The 20,390-nt window shown below is 46.6% G+C and overlaps 2 protein-coding genes across 2 annotated transcripts in view; one reads left to right on the top strand and one right to left on the bottom strand.

The window, feature by feature from the left end:
• LOC141082292 (uncharacterized) overlaps window positions 1-20,390 on the bottom strand; it is a 987,535-nt gene that overhangs the window by 553,719 nt on the left and 413,426 nt on the right. The window lies entirely within an intron of this gene.
• Window positions 1-20,390, top strand: part of LOC141082347 (uncharacterized) — a 58,475-nt gene that overhangs the window by 27,732 nt on the left and 10,353 nt on the right. The window contains exons 7-8 of the mRNA XM_073566293.1: window positions 2,254-2,544; window positions 3,348-3,845. Coding sequence (XP_073422394.1) covers window positions 2,254-2,544; window positions 3,348-3,845 — 789 coding nt within the window. The remainder of the gene's footprint in view (window positions 1-2,253; window positions 2,545-3,347; window positions 3,846-20,390) is intronic.

Raw genomic sequence — 20,390 nt, 5'->3', positions numbered from 1 at the left:
CAAATGGCAGCTGTTCAAAACAGCTGACATGTGCCGGAAAAGATGTAAGCTCAGCACCGGAGCCCACATCAAAGGGAGGAAGTACATTTACACCCAATGTCAGAAAGGGGTTAAAGGGGATTGTTTTTACAGAGATAGAAGTGGTAATCAATCATGTATACATACAAATAATTACAGAAATACACAGCTTCTAATGGTAAATAGTATAGAGTTACCACAAGAAAATATAATTTGTGTAAACCATGTGTAGATATAAAAATTCAGGCAAATGTCAGATGTTAAACTGGGTCTGAGCAGAAAAAGTAAATTAATGTGCATGCAAAATGTAATTGCATATGAACACATGACCTTTACACAGAGAAAACCAAAAACAAAACACAAAACAAATATCCTGGAATAAAAAAGTAAAAAAATATATATTGCAAAAATTGCATGAAGGTAGTAATAATAGTAATAATAAGGGTATTTAGTTAACATAATTTTGATCAAAATAATGTAGAAGCCATCCCGCCACGTGACGGCAACCCTTGTGGGACAGTCCTAACTCTTGTATTTAAAACCTTTCCACTTGTCAAGTGACGTAAATGTGAACAAGGACAGAGGGACTGAACCACCAGTAATAGTATTGGCCAGACAGGATGGATTTTCCAACTCAGAAGCAGGGCGGTCACACCCTTATATGCACAGAATGCACAATGAAACAAATGAGAAACTGGGTCTGTGTTCATATGCAATTACATTTTGCATGCACATTAATTTACTTTTTCTGCTCAGACCCAGTTTCTCATTTGTTTCATTGTGCATTCTGTGCATATAAGGGTGTGACCGCCCTGCTTCTGAGTTGGAAAATCCATCCTGTCTGGCCAATACTATTACTGGTGGTTCAGTCCCTCTGTCCTTGTTCACATTTACGTCACTTGACAAGTGGAAAGGTTTTAAATACAAGAGTTAGGACTGTCCCACAAGGGTTGCTGTGACGTGGCGGGATGGCTTCTACATTATTTTGATCAAAATTATGTTAACTAAATACCCTTATTATTACTACCTTCATGCAATTTTTGCAATATATATTTTTTTACTTTTTTATTCCAGGATATTTGTTTTGTGTTTTGTTTTTGGTTTTCCAAATGTCAGATGTTGTAGCTCCATCTAGTGGCCATGTGCAGAAGTGCCATCATAGAGTAACATGTATCCTAAGAGAGCGTCACTATCAAGGTGGAGATGAGATAAGTGCTCCGTATTTATTGAGTGTAAGATAAATCCATACATAGATATATGTAACCGGATTGTAGATCTGTCACTGGATATCGGTGTATAAGGGGAATAGATCCTGTGCACTTATAAATGAATAGCTTATATAATGAGAGGACACGGGGGTCGTGTCTGGATGAGGAGCTGAGTGGGCGCAGAGAACGCTAGCTCCGGGCCCCAGCAGCAACTAACGGTGGGGGAAACCCGCAATTCCACTTATCACGACCTCAGACGGGGTCCGTGCACTGATGGGGTGCGCAACGAGGAGCAGGGGAGCAGCGCCGGTCAGGATAACGGTCTTTGTGCCAGCGCCTGAGAAAATCCAAGATGGCCACCGCAGCATTCACCATGCGGCCAGCGGCGGTGTGTAGCGCTCTGGGGGGGTCTGATCTCCTGACACTGGGTCAGACCTCACAGGAGAGGGGCATGAGTGAAGTGGAGCAGGCAAAGGAGAGATCGGGCAGCTCTTCATCCAGGAGCCCGGAGAAGCAGAGCAACAAAACACAAGTATATGCACCTGACACAGGGCACCCCTCCACCCCCATCACTGAGGCCACACTGAAGTCCCTGCTAGGAGATATAAAGCAGGCTATACATAGTGACATTACCTCAGCCCTCACTGCACTACAGAAAGACATTGGGCACATCGGGGACAGAACAGCCCATACTGAGGAGAAGCTGGAGGAATTCACAGCCCACAACCACTTAGTGGACACATTATGAGGCAGATGAGGAGACCACCGCCCTAAAACTAAAGCTGGCGGATTTGGAGGACCGCTCCATGCGCAACAATCTGCGCTTCAGGTGGATACCAGAAAGCGTTGCTGCGGGCGCGTTGAAGGAGTTCCTAACAGATTTCTTTACCGCACTAGTCCCTGAGGCGGAGCAGCGAGACCTCATAATAGAGCGCACAGGATCCCCAAACCCAAAAGTGCCCCCGCCTCTGTGCTCGGATGTAATTGCCAGGCTTTATTTTTATCATTAAAGAAGCCATTATAAAAGCTGCAGCGGGCGGACCGGAGCTCCCAGAGGTTCAAGAGAATCATGGTGTTCACTGACCTATCCGCCGTGACCCTGAACAGAAGGCGGGAGTTCTCCACAGCCACCAAGATCCTACAGGACAACGGGATCATGTACAAGTGGGGCTACCCGGTGATCGTCACCAAGAATGGGGTCACACAGGTCCTGACTTCCCCCCGAGAGGCCATGTCTCTGCTGCAGAAGTGGTCGCTGGTGACGGTGGACGAGGATACCAGCTCCCCACTGAAGAAGATGCCGTCCACCCTGATGAAGGTGTGGACATGAACAAGAGAAGAGAATACAAGACTATTTTTCACCATGGTCTGCGGAGGCACGAGAGGAGAGGTTTTTCTTTCTCTTCACCCCCCACTATATACTGGATAGAGGAGCATATCAACCCCCAATGCCCCCCATTATATACTGGATAGAGGAGCATATCAGCCCCCAATACCCCCCATTATATACTGGATAGAGGAGAATACCAGCCCCCAATGGCCCACTATATACTGGATAGAGGAGAATATCAGCCCCCAATGCCCCCACTATATACTGGATAGAGGAGCATATCAGCCCCCAATACCCCCCACTATATACTGGATAGAGGAGCATATCAGCCCCCAATACCCCCACTATATACTGGATAGAGGAGCATATCAGCCCCCAATACCCCCCACTATATACTGGATAAAGGAGCATATCCAGGAGGTTCACTTAGAACCAAACTCTATTTTTGAAGCTGTTACTGTTTTTTCACAAAATTAAAGTTTGTTTTTTGTTATTCCCCCATTTTTCCTAATTGTCTAGTGGTGACACACATATTTTATCTGTAATCTGTACATGGTTCTTCACATTTCTAGCATTAATGTAAAAGGACTGAATAGTCCATTCAGAAGATCCCTTCTATGGAAAGAGGCCAAATCCCTAAAAGCAGATGTATTGTGCGTTCAGGACACCCACCAATATAGCACTGACGCCCCCAGACTGCAGAATAGAAATTTCCCAAATGTCTTTCATTCCCAAGCAATTGACAAAAAAGAGGAGTAGTAATCGCAATAAAGAACACCGTCGCCTTCCAGCTAATCACCAGCGTAGTGGACGACGAGGGCAGATATGTCATCCTAGTCTGCACCATAAATAACGAGACCTACACAATTGTCTCTATTTGCGCCCCTAACGCCAAGCAGATCTCATTTCTTAAAGACACCCTGGCGGAAGTAGCAAAGGTTAAAAAAGGCGCCCTGTTAGTCTGCGGGGACTTTACCATCACCCCCTGTCCTAACATTGATAAATTCGTGCCCCCTCAAAAGAAAGAAAATACCCAATCACTCTCTCAGACCCTCCTAGCGGAAGAACTCTATGATGTCTGGCGGGTTCTACACGCCTCCGAGCGGGATTACACCTTCTACTCACACTACCATAGAGGTGACTCCAGAATTGACCTAATGGTCACAGATAAATGGTTATTACAGGACGTCCAAAAGGCCACGATAGGGAACATAACCTGGTCGGACCACGCCCCAGTCTCTGGTCAAATTACAGAGGGATACAACTATCCGACATATTCCCCATGGAGAGTAAATAACTACCGAATCACATCCCATAAAATTAGGCCCCAATTGCAGGAAGCATTATCAGAATATTTCACAATTAATAACACACCTGATGTGTCCGTATCTACAGTATGGTGCGCCCACAAGGCCGACATCCGGGGTAAAATAGCGTCCCAGAATAAAAAAACAACACTACACCAAATAGAGGAAATTAATCAAAACATAGCGCACTAGAAGAGGCACGCAAACGTAGCCCCACAAACAATCCTCCAAACGTTACAGAAACTAAGGTATGAACTATACCAACTGCTCCAACCCAAATACGAGCACAATCTACGGAAAAGTAAAGCCAAATATTACTGGCAGGGAAACAAAGCGGGCAAAATTTTAGCATAAGTGAAGAGTCTCCGCGAGCTCAATGATCACTGGATTTTGTCCGTTGCAGCTGAAAAGAGGAAATCGGCAGACCAGGGGAAGAGTCCTGAGGAGAGAATTTGCATATTCCCAGTGCCTTCTGGGATAAGTGAAGAGTCTCTGCGAGCTCAACGATCACTGGATTTTGGCCGTTGCAGCTGAAAAGAGGAAATCAGTAAATTTTGGCTCATATTTCATCGCTTTGAAATCTCTTTAACAATAACAATATGGAAGAGGCCAGGAGCCATTTGGTGAGCTGCATTTCTTGCTACATGTTCACAGACTTACCAGTGGAAAAGCCAAACTTCACATGCCACAAATGCAAGCTTGTGTCCCTGTTGGAGGAAAAGTTGCAAAATCTCGAGGAGAGGTTAGCTACATTGAAGATCATTAAGGAAGGTGAAGAGTTCTTAGACAGAGCAGAATTATCTCTTCATGTTACAGAAAGAGAAGAAATTCAAAGTGCACCTGAAGAAACAGAGGAATGGAGACATATGACCCAGAGAAGCAGGAGGATCAGGAGGCAGTCAGCACCCATACTGCTCAGGAACCAGTACCAGGCTCTCACGCAGGAGAACGATGAAGAAATACATCAGGATAAGACTTTGCCCACAAACAGCAACCTTGTACTCCTTCAGAATCCTCCTGGATGGAGAAAGAAAAATGTTGTGAAGAAGAAACGGAGAGTGGTGGTCATGGGGGATTCCCTTTTGAGAGTAAGAATACAAGGACTTACTTACTGTTTGGGTAAGAATACAAAGACAGAACCATGGAAAGGACACCATTGTAGGCATTTACTACAGGCCGCCTGTGCAAGCTGAAGATATGGATGAACTCTTTATGCATCAAATGGCCAAGTTCTCCAAAAATATGACATAGTTTTCATGGGAGATTTCAACTATCCAGACATTTGTTGGGAATCTCTCTCAGGCAAAACTAACAGGTCAAGGAAATTCTTATCCTCTCTTGCTAACAACTTTGTCTTCCAAAAGGTAAGGGAGAAAACAAGGGGAACTGCTACCTTGGATCTAATCCTTATAGACAGGGAGGAAATGGTTGAGGAGGTAAAAGTGGCTGGGACCCTAGGAGGTAGCGACCATGCTATTTTAGAATTTTGGATAACTAGAGGAGGAAGACCTGTGAAGACGCAGACGTCAAGGTTAGATTTCAGAAAGGCAGATTTTAAGGGATTCAGAAAGAGAATTGGAGGGATCCAATGGCTGGATATCCTTAAGGACAAAAATGTCCAGGAAGGATGGGAAATCTTGAAAAATGAAATTCTCAAAGCACAATTGTTAACAATTCCAAAAAGAGGGAAGAATAGGAAGCATTTAAGGAAACCAGGATGGATGAACACAGAACTTAAGCACATGCTAAAAAGGAAGAATGAAATGTTTATAAAAAGGAAAGAGGGAGGCATATCTAAAGAAGAATATAATGCTGTCTGCAGAACCTGCAGGGCACAAATCAGATTATTAAAGCTGACAATGAATTGAGGCTTGCAAGAGACATCAAAAGCAATAATAAAGGATTTTGGGGATATGTCAAAAGTAAAGGAAAAGTCAAAGATGCTATAGGATTTTTACCGGATGAAAATGATGAAATGGTAAGACAGGATGTTGAGAAGGCCGAACTTTTAAATTCCTATTTTGCATCTGTTTTCTCTCAGAAAGGAAATGTAACATCAACTGTTCTTCACTGTCCTATTAAGGGAATAGAGGAATCCAGGATATCTATAAACAGAAAGATAGTGAGGAAACACTTAGCTAACTTAAATGAATTCAAGTCTCCAGGTCCTGATGAACTACACCCTAGAGTACTGAAGGAGATAGCAGAAGAAATTTTTGAACCCCTCTCCATAATATTTGAAAATACTTGGAGTACAGGAGAAGTCCCAGAAGACTGGAGAAGAGCAAATGTTCCTATCTTCAAAAAGGGAAGAAGGTGGACCCAGGCAACTATAGGCCGGTGAGTCTGACGTCTATACCAGGAAAGATCTTTGAACAAATTATTAAACAACATGTATGTCAATACCTGGATAAGAATGAAGTGATTAAACAGAGTCAGCATGGGTTTGTAACTAATAAGTCATGTCAGACTAACTTAATTTCCTTCTATGACAGAATCACTGATTGGGTGGATCAGGGAAATGCTGTAGATATAGTATATCTTGACTTCAGCAAAGCATTTGACAAAGTATCTCACACAATCCTTATTGAAAACAATGACTTGGTATGGAATGGACAAGGCAACTGTTAGGTGGATTCATAACTGGCTTAGTGATTGCACCCAAAGAGTAGTCGTAAATGGCTGCACATCCAGTTGGAAGAATGTCTCAAGTGGGGTACCACAGGGCTCTGTCCTGGGCCCTGTATTGTTCAACATCTTTTTCAACAATTTAGATGAAAGAATTGAGGGTAAACTGATTAAATTTGCTGATGACACAAAGCTAGGAGGGATAACTAATAATAGAGAAGAGTGAGAAAGGATTCAAAAAGATATAAATAAACTGGAGCAGTGGGCAGCAACTAGTGGAATGGTTTTTAACAGGGAAAAATGCAAAGTACTACATCTGGGTAATAAAAATGAGAAAAGCATATACAGAATGGGAGGAATAGGGCTAAGCAACAGCACATGTGAAAAAGACTTGGGTATACTAATAGGTCAACGGTGTGATGCAGCAGCAAAAAAGGCAAATGCAATTCTAGGATGTATTAACAGAAGCATACAGTCTAGATCACGTGAAGTCATTATTGCCCTCGACTCCTCTTTGGTCATACCTCATCTGGAATACTGTGTCTAGTTTTGGGTGCCACATTTTAAAAAAGACATCAACAAACTGGAGCAAGTTCAGAAAAGAGCGACCAGAATGGTGACCGGTCTGCAAAACCTGTCTTATGAGGAAAGGTTGCAGGATTTGGGAATGTTTAGCCTATCATCCCGAGACGAACGGGTTGGTAGAGAGATCCAACCAGACCATGGTCACATACCTATGAAATTTTGTCTCGGCCAGGCAAGATGACTGGGAATCCCTGCTACCGTGGGCGGAGTTGCTTTGAACAATGCTGTGGCCGATTCCACCGGCTAGACCCCATTCCTACTTAATTATGGCCAGCTTCCGCGCGTCCCTGTCCCTATGCCCGTGTTGTCCACCTATTCCAGGGTGGCAGACTGGGTGGTGGAGGCTCGTGACATTTGGGAATGCACTCAGGATGCCATCCGGGCCTCCAAGGAGAGAATGAGGGTCTCCGCCGACATGCACCGGCATCCTGCTCCGACCTTTGCTCCGGGCGACTTAGTATGCTGGTCAGCAGCGAGCTACTCCAGGGACTAAGTCCTCTTTTCGGTCCACTAAGCATGCCCGTGGGACGATCTCTCATTGGAGATCGGAGGTCACATGCTTAGGTCCAGCTCCTGCTCTGATTCGACCATCAGGAAGGTCCCGGAAGGTCGTGGCTATAAAAGCCTTGCCGCCCCGCTATGTGCTATGATAGAGATTAATTCTTATTGTTATAGTGGTGTGTGTGATGATGGCTGTATGAGACAGGTGAATGACTCATTATGACTCCCCTCCCTCGGTTGTGTATGAGTTAGGGTCACAGAGTTAGAGTCAGCACCTAGTACTGATACTGCCTAGCGCCACAGTGCATTCAGCTCTCTCATCCGTTAGCGCCAGTGGGCGTCAGTCAGCACAGGCATCACAGTACCGCATGTGTAGCAGCGTCCGTCTGTACGGCGCCGTGCAGATAGTGTGCTTTCCAGCACCAAGCTCAGGCTGGTTAGTGGCGACCACAAGTGCAGAGGCAGTACATGCTCAGAGCGGCAGTCTAATGTGTCTTCGCCCTGTGACGGTTAACAGGGCACAGTGTTCCAGGGGGAACCTTCCCTGGCTCCGCAGTAGCGGTTCCAGGCTAATGGGTCTAGAGGGGCACGCTCCTCGTGTCTCGGAAGCAGTGTCCTTTGCCCTCACCCTAGCGCTCCTCTAGCCATAGTACACATAGTACTGACACTATTAGTCACTGACATCTATAACTCTAAAGGTTCTGCAATGGTTTATTGTATGTAAACTATGTCTCCTATCCTGTCGGGTTCTGTCATGATTTTACAGAATTATCGGCGATTCTGCCATCTATATCTGTATGAACTATAAAGACCTATAATATTTCAGGCCATGGATCGGTCAAATGTCCATTTTTCAGTAAAATCTCACCACACGGACACTTTGATGTGAGGAGATCGCATCCTCGCTCTGCACACGGAGGACACACGGATCACTGAACAGGGAACATCTCTGCCATTCTCGGCCCTGAAACACGGACCGATTTCTTATACGTTATGTGTGACCCCGGCCTCAGTCGGACTCTGGAAGGAGGAAATAACCGAGATTTGGGCATTTTAGCTCCTGGTGTGGAGTCGATAGCACAATCATATGCCGCCATATAGTAGACGGCCGGTAACTGGTGAGAATTCCCTCCTGTGTGGGGTCTGTTTCCCTCCAGAGAAATCACACGTCACATTCCACACATAACACTGTGTAGAGAAGGCGGCGCGGGGTAATTGTGCCAGTAGTGAGGGGCGAATAATGGTGGGAATGTCACTGACTGAGGAGAAGCCTCCATGGAGGTCTGCACTCCGGAGATCATGTGACCCCTGACTCCTCCCCTCCTGTGACCTCATCACAGGTCCTGTGCACAGAGCAGCCATATATGTGGAGTGCGGCTCTGCAGGTGGAGGTATGTGGAGATTCCCCCCATTACTGAGCACGGGGGACATTAACCCCTTCTGCACTGAGACTCTTTATAAGAATCATCACGTTTCTGTGCTGTTTCCTGTAATAGATACATACGACCCCACTATGGAGGACAGGCAGTGAGGAGACGGAGTGTTCCCATAGTACAGGGCCCCTTTCTTGGCCCCACACAGTGTAATGCCCCCATTATGCCCCTGTAAGCAGAGTTCTGCCCCACAACCAGCTGCCTCGGGCACTTTACCATGGCCAGTACCTCAGATTCCTCCCTGCACCCCTTTCCTTTGCTTGGCACCAAATCTGTGTCATGCTGCCGCCATCTGCCCCTGTCACACCTCTCTATATAGTATAATACACTCCCCATAGGCAGCCTCTATAGTGTAATGCACCCCCATAGGCAGCCTCTATAGTGTAATGCCCCCATTATGCCCCTGTAAGCAGAGTTCTGCCCCACAACCAGCTGCCTCGGGCACTTTACCATGGCCGGTACCTCAGATTCCTCCCCGCACCCCTTTCCTTTGCTTGGCACCAAATCTGTGTCATGCTGCCGCCATCTGCCCCTGTCACACCTCTCTATATAGTATAATGCACCCCCATAGGCAGACTCTATAGTGTAATGCACCCCCATAGGCAGCCTCTATAGTATAATGCGCCCCCATAGCAAGACTATATAGTATAATGCACCCTCATAGGCAGCCTTTATAGTGTAATGCTTCCCCATAGGAAGACTATATAGTATAATGCATCCCCATAGGCAGTCTCTATAGTATAATGCACCCCCACAGGCAGCCTCTATAATGTAATGCACCCCCATAGGAAGACTATATAGTCTAATGCACCCCCATAGGCAGTCTCTATAGTATAATGCACCCCTACAGGCAGCCTCTATAATGTAATGCATCCCCATAGGCAGCCTCTATAATGTAATGCACCCCCATAGGAAGACTCTATAGTATCATGCACCCCCATAGGCAGCCTCTATAATGTAATGCACTCCCCATAGGAAGACTATATAGTATAATGCACCCCCATAGGCAGCCTCTATAATGTAATGCATCCCCATAGGCAGCCTCTATAATGTAATGCATCCCCATAGGAAGACTATATAGTATAATGCACCCCCATAGGAAGCCTTTATAGCGTAATGCACCCCCATAGGCAGCCTCTATAGTATAATGCACCCCCATAGGCAGCCTCTATAGTGTAATGCACCCCCATCGGAAGACTATATAGTATAATGCACCCCCATAGGCAGTCTCTATAGTGTAATGCACCCCCACAGGCAGCCTCTATAATGTAATGCATCCCCATAGGCAGACTCTATAATGTAATGCACCCCCATAGGAAGACTCTATAGTATCATGCACCCCCATAGGCAGCCTCTATAATGTAATGCACTCCCCATAGGCAGCCTCTATAATGTAATGCATTCCCATAGGCAGCCTCTATAATGTAATGCATCCCCATAGGAAGCCTCTATAGCGTAATGCACCCCCATAGGAAGACTATATAGTATAATGCATCCCCATAGGCAGCCTCTATAGTGTAATGCACCCCCATAGACAGCCTCTATAATGTAATGCATCCCCATAGGAAGCCTCTATAGCGTAATGCACCCCCATAGGAAGACTATATAGTATAATGCACCCCCATAGGCAGCCTCTATAGCATAATGCTTCCCCATAGGCAGAGTCTATATGGAAAGCTGTAAATCTGCCCCTATTGCCTCTGCAAGGCATAAAAATGACCTCTCATTATACTCACCAATGGCGCTCACCAAGGCATAGCTGGTCTTGACTTAAGATCGCCATTCTCCATAACTGCATCATCTGGATGACACGTCCTTAGTCATCCACACAGTGTCACCCATTGTGCTCCTGTGCAGGCGCACTTTTCTCTGGGCTGCTGAAAGCAGAGCTAAGTACTGTAGTGCGTATGTGCTGGGAAAGGCTAAAGTGCGCTGATGACCTGGATGTAAAGCCGGCGCATGCGCACTACAATACTATGCTCTGACTTCAGTAGGGCAAAGATAAGTGCACCTGCACAGAAGTGCGCTAGAGGACACTGAATGCATGATGTAGGACGCATCTTCCACACGAAGCGGGACAGCGATCACAAGAAGAGGGTGAGCACCGGATTAGGACTAGAGACGCCCAGACAGCGCCGTCTGTGAGTATAATGAAAGCTCTTTTTTGTGCCTTGCATAGAGGATTGGGGACATATAGAGAGCATTCTAGAATACTGTATGTGAGGGCGATGCTGGCTGGACCTTATATGGGGGCAGCATGCTGAAAGGCTCCCTTTAATCTGTAAGACCTGTAGCCACCGCCTTTTAGCCACATTTAAAAAGCCATCCTGCAAGATTCCAGCCGCTCGCAAACTTAAGAAAATAATCATTCTCCTTCTCGTAAGCTAATCGGCAGCGTCCAGTCGGATGAGTGTCTATGGTCCCTGCTCAGCGCCTCCTCTGACCCCACAATTGCCATCCTCCTGCCTTTACTGACGTGGCTGACGCCTCCTATGTCATCCAGTCTGTTGCGCTGCGCAGCTCCTGTTCCCTCCTGTGCAGGTGCGAGAGCTGGACAGACAGTGGATGACACAGGAGACGTCAGCCATGTCAATCAAGGCAGGAGAGACGGTGAATCAGGCCCATAGTGAGCAACAAAAACCGCTGTGCACATGCTGTGGAAAATTCAGCGCGGAAACACAGCGGTTTATTTTCTGCAGCATGTCAATTCTTTGTGCGGATTCCGCAGCGTTTTTACACCTATTCCATTATAGGAATCTGCAGGTGTAAAAACGCGAGAAAATCCGTACTAAATCCGCAGGAAACCCGCAGATAAAACACAGGTCGTCTTACCTGCGGATTCTGCAGAGTCCGTGCAGAAAAATCCACAATGGAATAAGCAACGTGTGCACATACCCTTAGTCTCTGTCCAGCTTGCAGGATAAACAAGACATAAAAGTTTAAAGGGGTTGTCCACTACTTTAAATTAACCCCCAATGTATCCCCCCGGGGCCCCTAATGAATTTTGTAAATACCTCATGTTGCCTATACTGCCTGTGTGCGGCATTATCGCTGGTCGCTCACAGGCAGCACGTAACCCAGCGCTGATGTCACAAGTGAGGCGTGACTCAGCGCTGGGTCCCCGCAGTGGCTGCTGGGTTGTGGGCGGGGTTACCCCCGGGGTCACACCCAGCATCCACTGCACGCTTTCTCAATGAATGGGTGCCTAGTGGATGCCGGGTGTGACGCGGGGGGATAATTGTGCCCACAGCCTGGCAGCCAGTGTGGAAGGAGGAAGATGGACCCCCGGCTGCTGCCAGCACTTGTCGGGACGTCAACAGAAGCAAGAGCTGGCTGCAGCCAGGGGTCATGTGCTGCCTGTGAGCGGCCAGCGATAGCGACGCTCACAGGCAGTATAGGCAACATGAGGTATTTACAAAATTCATAAGGGGCGCCAGGGGGATACATTGGGGGGTTAATTTAAAGTAGTGGACAAACCCTTTAAGAACCTTAATTGCTTTATATATCTGTATGTATATATTCGACCAACAGATTAGACATATCAAATAGTAAATGACATGTGCCAAGATACTCATCAGTCCTCATGCTGTGTCCAGTGTGTCCCTGGTCCTCGGTGCTGCTCCTAGCCTCCTTGGCTGTCAGGTTCCTTCCAGGCAGAAGCAGAAGAGTGCAGACAGTGAGCTCAGCTCACAGTCAGAGGCAGAGCAAGCCCCGCTGCGTCCAGGCTTTTGGGGCTGATGACTTCTCTGCAGCAGGGAGCTTTGAAGGAGAGCGCGCTCATCCTGGATTGGGTGAGTGACCTTCCTTCCCCCTCTCCTCCACAGACTGCAGAAGAGCGGTCACATGACTCACTCTCTGCACTCTAATACATGTGCAGTACAAACGCCAGCCCTGACAGTAGCGTAGCTCCGGGTGGGCCCCCTCAGAACACAGGGCCTGGGGCAACCACCCCCTCTGCACCCCCGGTAGCTACGCTACTGCGTGTAAAAAATATCTCCTGCAGTATTGCTAATGCCAATTCCAGTGTCGGTATTGAGACCAGAATTAGCGTTATGGAAGATGAGTCTATGAGGAACGTGTTCAGCTGCCGACTCCGAGGAGGAAACTGATTGTTGTCTGTGGCCTAAATATATAGGTTTTATTAGTAGATGTCAGGGAAGAAAACTAAACCCTGTAAGATAATAAATCTCCTCATATGTTTCCTTTATTATCTCCAGTAATTGTATTATTACACAGGATTCTTATGATGTTACATCCCATCATCTTCTTCTCATTCAGGTCTCTACAATATCGGATCCTCTCAGTGAAGATCTTCTACAGAAGAGAATTTTCCTGATTTACCCATCAAGGATGGATATGGGCAGAGACAAGATGGCGGAGAGGATGTTACACCTCACCCTAGAGATCCTCTTCCGTCTCACTGGAGAGGTGAGAGATTCTGATGACGTCACATTACATCATTCTTATCTATGGGAATAACAGATGGACAGAACTGGAGAGGTGAGGACTCTGGAAATGTCTGTAGTGAGATTTATCAATGTGTCTCTCCATAACCAGGATTACACAGTGGTGAAGAAGACCTCTAGTGATCGCTGTCAGGACCCTGTGTCTGAGGGATGGGGAAGACCCCTGAGCCCAATCACGGGGCCTCCACCTCACCCCCTGATCCATGAGGACATCAATGACCAGAAGATCCTAGAACTCATCTACAAGATGATTGAGCTGCTGACTGGAGAGGTGACACTGCTGGGAATGCTGGGAAACTATACAGTAACACTATGAAGGGATCGGGGGATGACGGTATCATTGTATGTGTCAGGTTCCTATAAGGTGTCAGGATGTCGCTGTCTATTTCTCCATGGAGGAATGGGAGTATTTAGAAGGACACAGACATCTGTACAAGAACGTCATAATGGAGGTTCCCCAGCCCCTCACATCACCAGGTAATAGACAGGACTAAATACACACGGCCTATAATTATCTGTATGTAGAGAATGAATTCAGTTCCTGTATGTGTTTCCTCCAGATCTATCCAGAAAGAGGACAACACCAGAGAGATGTCCCCGTCCTCTTCTTCCACAGGACTGTAACCAAGAAGATCCCAATGTTCCTCAGGATCATCAGGTAGATGGAGAGAAGGTGTCAGGAGAGCTCCCCTATGATGTGTAGACGGCTGTGAAGGTCTTGTGCTCAGTCTTATTTTATCCACCAGTATTATATGTTTTATACTTGTGTAATGAGAACGGTGGAGATGGCAGGATTAGAGCTGATCATAGATGGGACTTCTCCATCTGTCTCTGACTTTTACAATATTTGTTTCAGGGTGAAGATCTGACCCATATTAATACTACAGAGACATATGTGAGGGGTGATGAGTGGTGTAACGAGGAGATTCCTACATATGACTACCCAGGTGAGTAGTAACCACTGAATGCAGAGAAGTCGCAGATTCTTCTTAGTCACCGGCTGTGGCTGCTTTGTCGGTGGTGTAGTCCGGCCGTAATACCATGATCACCATTTTGCATCTAGACCAAAACATTCTCCTCCACCCAAAATGGTTGAAATGATATCTGGCATTGAAAGCCCTTTTCTATTGGACTTACAACCTGGTAGATCCACCTACCCCCTGGAATTAGGAGATGCTGACCGTTACCTGCCCAGATCTGTAACTATAAAGCCAAATGACAGCGTACGTAGAATCTGCTGACAAGATAGAAAATCACTTGAAGAAAAATATTATGCTGGGCCTGTAAGAGAAAGCGGAGGGTAATGATGCTGTTGGCTTCCTAGATCCCTGAGATCTTATTGGATGACTCTTCTCTCCCTTCTGTGCTGCTGAATGTCTCATGGTCCCTACAAGACCAGGTCTAGTCTTTCTGGCCAAACTTCCCTTTTATGAGCGACAACAGTAAATGTGCAGTGAGGCCAAGTGTGAATTTCTGTACAATAACAGCAGAGTTTCCCTTTTTCCTGAGTTTTTAAGTTTGTATTAAAACTACCGTATTTTTCGGACTGTGTGAAGCACTGTATTCCTTCAAAAATGTGGAGGAAAATGGGGGGTGCGTCTTATAGTCCAGATGTACCTGCTTTGGATGTGGTGGGGGGTGGGGGAACGGCATCCGCGGAGCAGCGGGTCACAGGAGGCTGAAGCTGGTGGCTGCGGCTAACTCCTGTTCCCGCTGGTAAAGAGAAATGAATATTCACTGCATTCCATGCCCATGGGCTTGGAGGGCAATGAATATTCATTTCTCTTTAATAATAGTGTCTTGATTAGCCCCCATCCCGGTATTCATGGCCCCATCAGAAAACAAAAAAAAAAAAAACCTTTACACTTACCTACCCCGCGTTCCCTCGCAGCATCCTGCTCCGGTGCCAGCAACTATATGCTTGTAAGCAGCGCATGGCAGGGACGTCATGTGCTGCTCACAAGCAGAGCACAGCTGCCAGGACTGTGCATGCAAAGATCAGTGAGTATTCATTTCTCTTCAGTAGCGCACAGTGTCAGCCACCGGCTTACTGCTGCTACCGGCGGTCACGTGTGCCGCTACTTAAGAGAAATGAATATTCATGAATACGCACGGTCCTCAGCGCTGCTTACAAGCATATAGCAGTTGCTGGCACCAGAGCAGGAGGCTGTGAAGGGAGCGTCGGGTAGGTAAGTGTAGTGATTTGGGTTTTTTATTGTTTTCTGATGGGGCCATGCATACCAGGATGGGGATGGGGGTGGGGGCTTCTTATAAGGATGGGGCCATGCATACCAGGACGAGATGGGGCCATGCATACCAGGACGAGATGGTGCCATGCATACCAGGATAGGGACGAGGGGGCCATGTTTATCAGAATGGGGATAAGGGGACCATATATACCTGGATAGGGGATATTCAGTAGAGAATTGACCACATTTTTTGCTTCAATTTTTTTCCTAATTTTCTCAACTGCCCCTATCATTGTTAATATGGAGGGAATCCAATTTAAAAAAAATATGAAATCAGAAAAACAAAGTGCTGCATTGTGGAAATGTAAAGAGTGTTATAACCATAGTGCTCTAGTGCCAAAGGTGCTATACAGAAACCAGTGCAAAATCGCTGTGTGATAAAGTGCTAATAGTGAAAACACATCATGGGGCATATAACTACAATGGACCTGTAATAAGTATCCGGTACAAAGTGCTGCAGTGCAAAAGTAAAGAAGGATGAAGTGCATGGGCTTGTATCACCGAGATAAACAGTGTGCTGCCAGGGTCCCATGTGCCTGATACTTATTACAGGCCTGCTGCTGCCCAGGGTGTCTGCTGCTGCCCGTCGCCGCTGCCCAGGGTGTCCGAGGCCACCACTGCCTGGGATTTCGGCTGCTGCTGTCCGCCGCCACTGCCTGGGATGTCCGCCGCTGCGGGGGCCTCTGTCAACATTTCTTGAAAGACCAGAGCCCCCTGGAAGTTCCATAGTTTCAGCCTGTGCATGTGGACTCCAGTAAAATGGCCGCCTACGCAGATGGAAATCTCAGCATGGAGATCTCGGAGATGAGATCTCAGCACTGAAATCTCATCTCCCGAGATTTTCGTCTGCGCTTGCGCCGCCTCCCGGCGGCCATGTTACTGGAGTCCAACGCACAGGAGGAAACCACAGAACTGCCGGGGGGTTCTGGCCATTCACAAAATGTCGGCAGAGCCCCTCGCAGCAGCGGACATCACGGGCGGAAGCGAACACCCCAGGCAGCAGCAGCGGACATCCCAGGCAGCAGCAGCGGGCAACAGCAGCGCGGCGGCAACGGACACCCCCTCATCCCAGCCTGCAGCTACTTACAGGTAAGTGGTTACCGGTATATCCGCATTGTAAGATGCACCCCCATTTCCCCCACAAATTTGGGGGGAAAAAAGTGTGTCTCGCAAAGCGAAAAATACGATAACTTGGCACTCAACTTAAGGCGTCCATGTATAGTAGAAATGTTTTTATTTGTGCAGTCCGTAAAATAACGTTTCGGCCTACATGGCCTTCCTCAGTCTGACTGCTTAAAATTATTGTGGTAAATATGGAGAACAAACGTGGATCCCCACTGTTGTAAGAAGCACAATGGTGAGCTATTCAGCTCCCAACGTTACGGCCTACATGGCCTTCCTCAGTCTGCGATAAATGATAAATAAAAGCATACAATGACTATGTCCTGCTTACAATGTATGGAAAATCAAAGATGTAGTATAATTTACAAAAAAGATAATGAAATACATTTACATAGTAAGAGATAATTGTACAGAAAAAAATAAAATAATATGTATGGAGAACCAGATGGGAAGACTGAAAGGAAAGAAAAAAATGGATAATGAACCTAATAAATAATAATAATAATTTTATTTCTATAGTGCCGACACATTCCGCAGCACTTTACATTTCGGAGGGGACTTGTACAGACTATAGACATTACAGCATAACAATAATCACATAGATTATAACAAATACCAAGAGGAGTGAGGGCCCTGCTCGCAAGCTTACAGTCTATGAGGAAAGAGGTAGACACGAAAGGTGGGTGGTAACAATTGCCCTGATTGTATGGACCAGCCATAATGTTAAGTGTGTAACAGTACAGACACAGAGGGCTAATGGATGCATAAAGCTTGTGGGAACATGATACGGGGAATCTGGTTATGGTAAAACTTTTGGCTGTGCCACACAGGGATAGATTAGGTTAATGTGTTGAGGTGGTAGGCCAGTGTGAATAAATGCATTTTCAGGGCACGTTTAAAATTGTAGGGATTGGGGACTAATCGTATTGACCTGGGAAGTGCATTCCAAAGAATTGATGCAGCACATGTATAGTCTTGGAGACGGGAGTGGAAGAATCTGATTATTGAGGATGCTAACCTCAGGTCATCAGCAGAACGGAGGGCGCGGGTAGGGTGGTAGGCTGAGACGATAGAAGAGATGTAGGGTGGTGCTGACCATGGAGAGCTTTGTGGGTGAGTGTACTAAGTTTGTACTGGATTCTGGAGTGAATGGGTAACCGGTGTACTGACTGGCACAAAGTAGAGGCATCGGTGTAACGATTGGCGAGGAATATGATCCTGGCTGCAGCATTCACGACAGATTGGAGGGGGGAGAGTTTGGTAAGAGGGAGACCGATTAGAAGAGAGTTACAATAGTTCAGACGAGAATGAATAAGAGAAACAGTAAGAGTTTTCACGGAGTCGAAGGAAAGAAAAAGGTTGAATTCTAGAAATGTTTTTGAGGTGCAGATAACAAGAGCGAGCCAGTGATCGGATGTGGGGGGCGAATGAAAGCTCGGAGTCAAGTATGACCCCAAGACAGCGGGCATGTTGCTGGGGAGTAATAGTGGAATCACAAACAGAAATGGCAATGTCGGGTATAGGTGCATTAGTGGAGGGAGGAAACACAAGGAGTTCAGTCTTTGACAGGTTCAGTTTCAGATATAGTGAGGACATGATGTTAGACACAGTGTTTAGACAATCGCTGGTGTTTTCTAAAAAGGCAGGCATGATGTCAGGAAAGGAAGCATATAATTGGGTGTCATCAGCATAGAGATGGTAATGAAAACCAAATCTACTGATTGTTTGACCAATAGGGGCAGTGTACAAGGAGAAGAGGAGGAGGCCTAGAACCAATCCTTGAGGAAGGGAAGATGAGAGGAGGAGGAACCAGCAAAAGATACAGAAAAGGAGCAATCAGAGAGATAGGAGGAGAACCAGGAGAGAACGGTGTCCTTGAGGCCAATGGAACGGAGGATAGTGAGGAGGAGCTGATGATCCACAGTGTCGAACGCTGCAGAGAGATCCAAGAGAATTAGCATGGAGGAATGACCATTAGATTTAGCTGTTAGTAGACCATTAGAGACTTTAGTGAGGGCAGTTTCAGTAGAGTGTAAAGAGCGGAAACTGGATTGGAGAGGGTCGAGAAGAGAGTTATCAGAGAGATAGTGGATAAGACGGGAGTGGACCAGGCGTTCCAGGAGTTTAGAGATGAAGGGAAGATTAGAGACAGGTCTATAGTTAGCGGCACAGTTTTGGTCGAGGGATGGTTTTTTAAGTAATGGCTGTATGATGGCATGCTTAAATGAGGAAGGAAAGATACCGGAAGAGAGAGAGAGGTTAAATATTTTAGTTAGGTGAGAGGTGACAGCAGGGGAAAGGGACTGGAGATGTGATGGAATTGGGTCACTGATGCAAGTGGTTGGGCGAGAAGATGCAAGGAGCCTGCTTACTTCGTCTTTGACTGTTTCAAAATCAGAGAGTGAGCTAGATGCAGTGGGGGAGGGAGGACAGTGCATGGTATGAGGTGATTGGGAGATAATTTCCTGTCGGATATGGTCAATTTTTTCTTTGAAGTAATTGGCCAGATCGTCAGCTCAAAGCTCTGTGGTTGGGGCCTGCACTCTTGGGTTGAGTAGAGAATGAAAAGTCTCAAAGAGACGTTTAGGGTTATTGGACAGTGAGGTGATGAGGGTGTTGAAATAGGTTTGTTTGGAGAGGTGAAGGGCAGTGTTGTATGTTCTAAGCATAAAATTATAATGGATGAAATCTTCTGGTAGATTGGATTTTCTCCAGACATTCGGCGCACCTGGAGCACCGCTGCAGGAAACGTGTTTGCAGGGTGCGCCAGGGTTGTTGACGTCTGTGTCCTGTTGTTCTGTATATAGGAGGTGAAATTTCATCCAGGGCACTTTGAAGTTTTTCATTGTAATGCTTCAATGCAGAATCAGGACATGAGAGGGAGGAGATAGGGGCCAATGATGACTGCAAGTTCTTCATAAGTTTCTGGGTGTTAATGGCCTGTATGTTTCTGTAAGTATGGACAGTGGGGGTGACCTGAGCGGGATGGCAGTTCTTGATAGAGAATGAAAGAAGGTTGTGGTCAGAGAGTGGGAGAGGGGAGTTTGCGAAATCATCCACTGCAGAAAGCCGAGAGAAGACCAAGTGTTCGGAGTTTCCAGCTTCATGCATTGGAGAGTTAGTATGCTCCAAGAGGCCGAAAGAGGAGCTTAGAGATAAAAGGTGAGAAGCAGATGGGGAGAGGGGAAGAGCAATGGGGATGTTGAAATCGCCCATGATGAGGGTGGGGATGTCACAGGAGAGAAAATGTGGAAGCCAGGTGGCAAAATGATCCAGGAACTGATGGGAGGGGCCGGGAGGACGATACACCACTGCCTCTCACATGGAGAAGGGAGTGTTGAGTCTGACGGCCTGGACCTCAAAGTAAGGGAAGACAAGTGAGGGTGCTTGAGGGATAACCTGAAAGGTACATTTTGGTGATAGGAGCAGACCAATGCCTACACCTGCTCCATTGTCTGATCTTGGGGTATGAGAAAAGTCTAGTCCCCCATATGAAAGAGCAGCAGCAGCAGTAGTGTCTGCTGGATTTAAGTTTCAGTAAGA

The sequence above is a fragment of the Dendrobates tinctorius genome, unplaced genomic scaffold (assembly GCF_039654945.1).
Source record: "Dendrobates tinctorius isolate UK_male_01 unplaced genomic scaffold, ASM3965494v1 ptg000017l, whole genome shotgun sequence".
Classification (NCBI taxonomy): domain Eukaryota; kingdom Metazoa; phylum Chordata; class Amphibia; order Anura; family Dendrobatidae; genus Dendrobates; species Dendrobates tinctorius.
This window is presented reverse-complemented; position numbering and strand designations above follow the sequence as displayed.